At 38.2% G+C, this 2570-nt stretch overlaps 1 protein-coding gene across 1 annotated transcript; it reads left to right on the top strand.

The window, feature by feature from the left end:
* Nucleotides 1–732: 732 nt before the first annotated feature.
* Nucleotides 733–1858, top strand: LOC147421555 (uncharacterized). The gene is made up of 2 exons (XM_086502946.1): nt 733–1680; nt 1760–1858. The coding sequence occupies exons 1-2, from the start codon at nt 733–735 to the stop codon at nt 1856–1858; spliced, it is 1047 nt and encodes a 348-aa protein (XP_086359072.1).
* Nucleotides 1859–2570: the final 712 nt, after the last annotated feature.

Genomic DNA, 2570 nt, shown 5'->3' with positions numbered 1-2570 from the left:
GGAACACCGTGTGTGTGTGTGTGTGTGTGTGAGAGAGAGAGAGAGAGAGAGAGAGAGAGAGAGAGAAAATATGGCCAATTCCATGATTTTCATTTGCCAACCCAATTAAATATAACTTTATAAACTAAATAGCATAAATAGATATGGCCTAACCTAGAGACTAAATGATAATTGCCCAACTCATTTAAAAGGCCAACCATGTCTCTCTTAAGCCCTTGAGCTTAAGTCTCTCTGCATTACCATATTGCATTACCATATTACCTTCTCTTCTTCATCTCTACATTCTATTTACTATCTAAATAACTTCATTTGCTTAAGCACTCTTTGCTAAGGCAATGATTTCATTTCCTAAACCTTTTGATTTCATTACATTCTCTTCCTTCCATCTATCTTCTTCATCTCTACATGTCAATTGTAGTCCCACTTAACCTCTATCCAACTCATGTCCAAAGTAATGGTTCGCGAGTATGAATAACATCTTCTCTTGGCGCATTCGCAAAGACTATCGGTGGATTCCAACAAGAACCCTCAAAGGGAGCTAACCATTGTCTTCTCCAAATTTTTCATCCACATCAACTAATGGCGATTCAAGGTTAGTTTGGGCGAATTGGCTTATAGTTGATTCAATTGATATAAAATTTAATTTGATATCATTATATTGCCCGTTTAACCTCTTGTTCTACAAGCAAGCATACTAATGTCGAATTTGTGTGTGTGTGTGTGTGTGTAGCAATGGAGACCCAAATTGAACTCCAACATCCGCCTAGTGGTCCCTTCAATGCAAATGAACTCAAATGGGTAGAGAAGAAGTGTGATAAGTCTATTTTTGGACATATTCGTGTTGCATACTTTCCTTGGAATTGCTTGGGGGATTTTCTCAAGGGGGAAGAGACTCTTGCAAACATGGGAACTAATTTTAGGCGTCATTCGGTTAGAAGAATTCAAACGGGTAGCTTGAAGCAACCCACTATTGAGAGCTATTTAGAAGAAGTCCTATTTTGGTGTGGTTATGGTCCTAAAGATATGCGTGGAAAGCAAACAATGATTCCACGCACCGAGAAGACCCCAACGATAGGGAAAGGAAGCCGTCCACACTATTTAAAAGGAAATCGAATGTGTGGTTGCCAATGCCACTTCTTTGCAAAGAGATTGTATCTCCTTGAAGATGTCGCTTGCATTCGCTACATTCAAATGCATCATGTTGATGAGAATGACGAGCTTTGCCATAAAGAAGGCATGGTGACAAGCTTAGGCCGAAATCTATGCTTTGCACCTTGGCTTTCTCTAGAAATCAAATCATGGGTCTTCGACATGTTATGCAAGGGATACACTCCAATCCAAGTTCATGAAACACATATCCAAATAGTTCATGAGAAAAAGGTGAACAATTCAAACTGCACATTGGCATGGGATGATTTTCTTTCAGTTAGAGATATCCTCAATATTGCAAGAAAGCATGCAAGTACTACATATGAACTACATTCTAGTGATGCCCAAAGTGTTCGAATGTGGACTCAACAACATGCCCACGATGTGTTCTACTACGAGGAGATGGACGCTACACATAAAAAACCCTTTGTACTTGGCATCCAAACACATTGGCAACTTGAGAGGTTTGATCTCTACGGCAACAATGGAATAATTTCTATGGACTCCACTTTTGGGACAAACTTTTACAAGGTAAACTCTATATATCAAAGTGACATTTTTAGAGAAGATATGTTTATGATCTCTCTCTAATTTTAAATTCATTTTGTAGTTTCAACTCTACACCATTCTAGTGTTTGATAGTTATCAAAATGGAGTTCCAATTGCATGGGTCATCACATCAAGCTCAGAAACAAGTAGTATTGTGTAATGGCTTACATGCCTTCGGAATAGGGCTCTTGATTACAATAGGAGATGGGAGGCCAATGCATTTCTTGTTGATGATGCAACTGCTGAGATAAATGCTATAAGGTAACTCATTCTCATGTTATTGAAATTCTCACTTGTTCCTCTTTTTTGGTTTCACAAGTGGGGCTTATGAATGTTTTTAAGCATTGTCATTTGTTTCAAACAGGGTGGTATTCAATATTCCAATTTATTTGTGCTTATGGCATGTCCGACGTAGTTGGCTCAAAAATTTGGTAAAGAAAGTCGAAGATTGGACAACAAGAGCTCTAATGTTTAGGCGCCTTGGTGCAATCATGAACATGCATATTGAAGGTGGAGCTTCAGAGGCTATTGCACTAGATAACATAAGAGATAGTGTTGTACATTTCTTAAGGGATTTTGCACATGAGAATGGCTTCATTGAATATTTTCGTACTTATTGGGTGGGAAAAGTTGGTAAGTTTGATTTCTAACTTAAGCACTTGATATCTACCAAACAATACTATTGTTCTCTAGTACTTATGTGAAATCATTTTCTATGCTTGTGTAGAGATGTGGGCTAGAAGTGTGAGGATGCTTCCCCATGCTAATCAAGATACAAATGGAGCCATAGAATCGTATCATGCTACATTGAAGTCTCGATTTCTATGTGGCAAGAAATATATATGGGGCCGTAGAATTGATTGGCTCTTACA

The sequence above is a fragment of the Adiantum capillus-veneris genome, chromosome 27, assembly GCF_014529385.1.
Source record: "Adiantum capillus-veneris isolate H3 chromosome 27, ASM1452938v2, whole genome shotgun sequence".
NCBI classification, from domain to species: Eukaryota; Viridiplantae; Streptophyta; class Polypodiopsida; order Polypodiales; family Pteridaceae; genus Adiantum; species Adiantum capillus-veneris.
The sequence above is the reverse complement of the archived record's forward strand: the minus strand, read 5'-3'. Positions and strand labels throughout refer to the sequence as shown.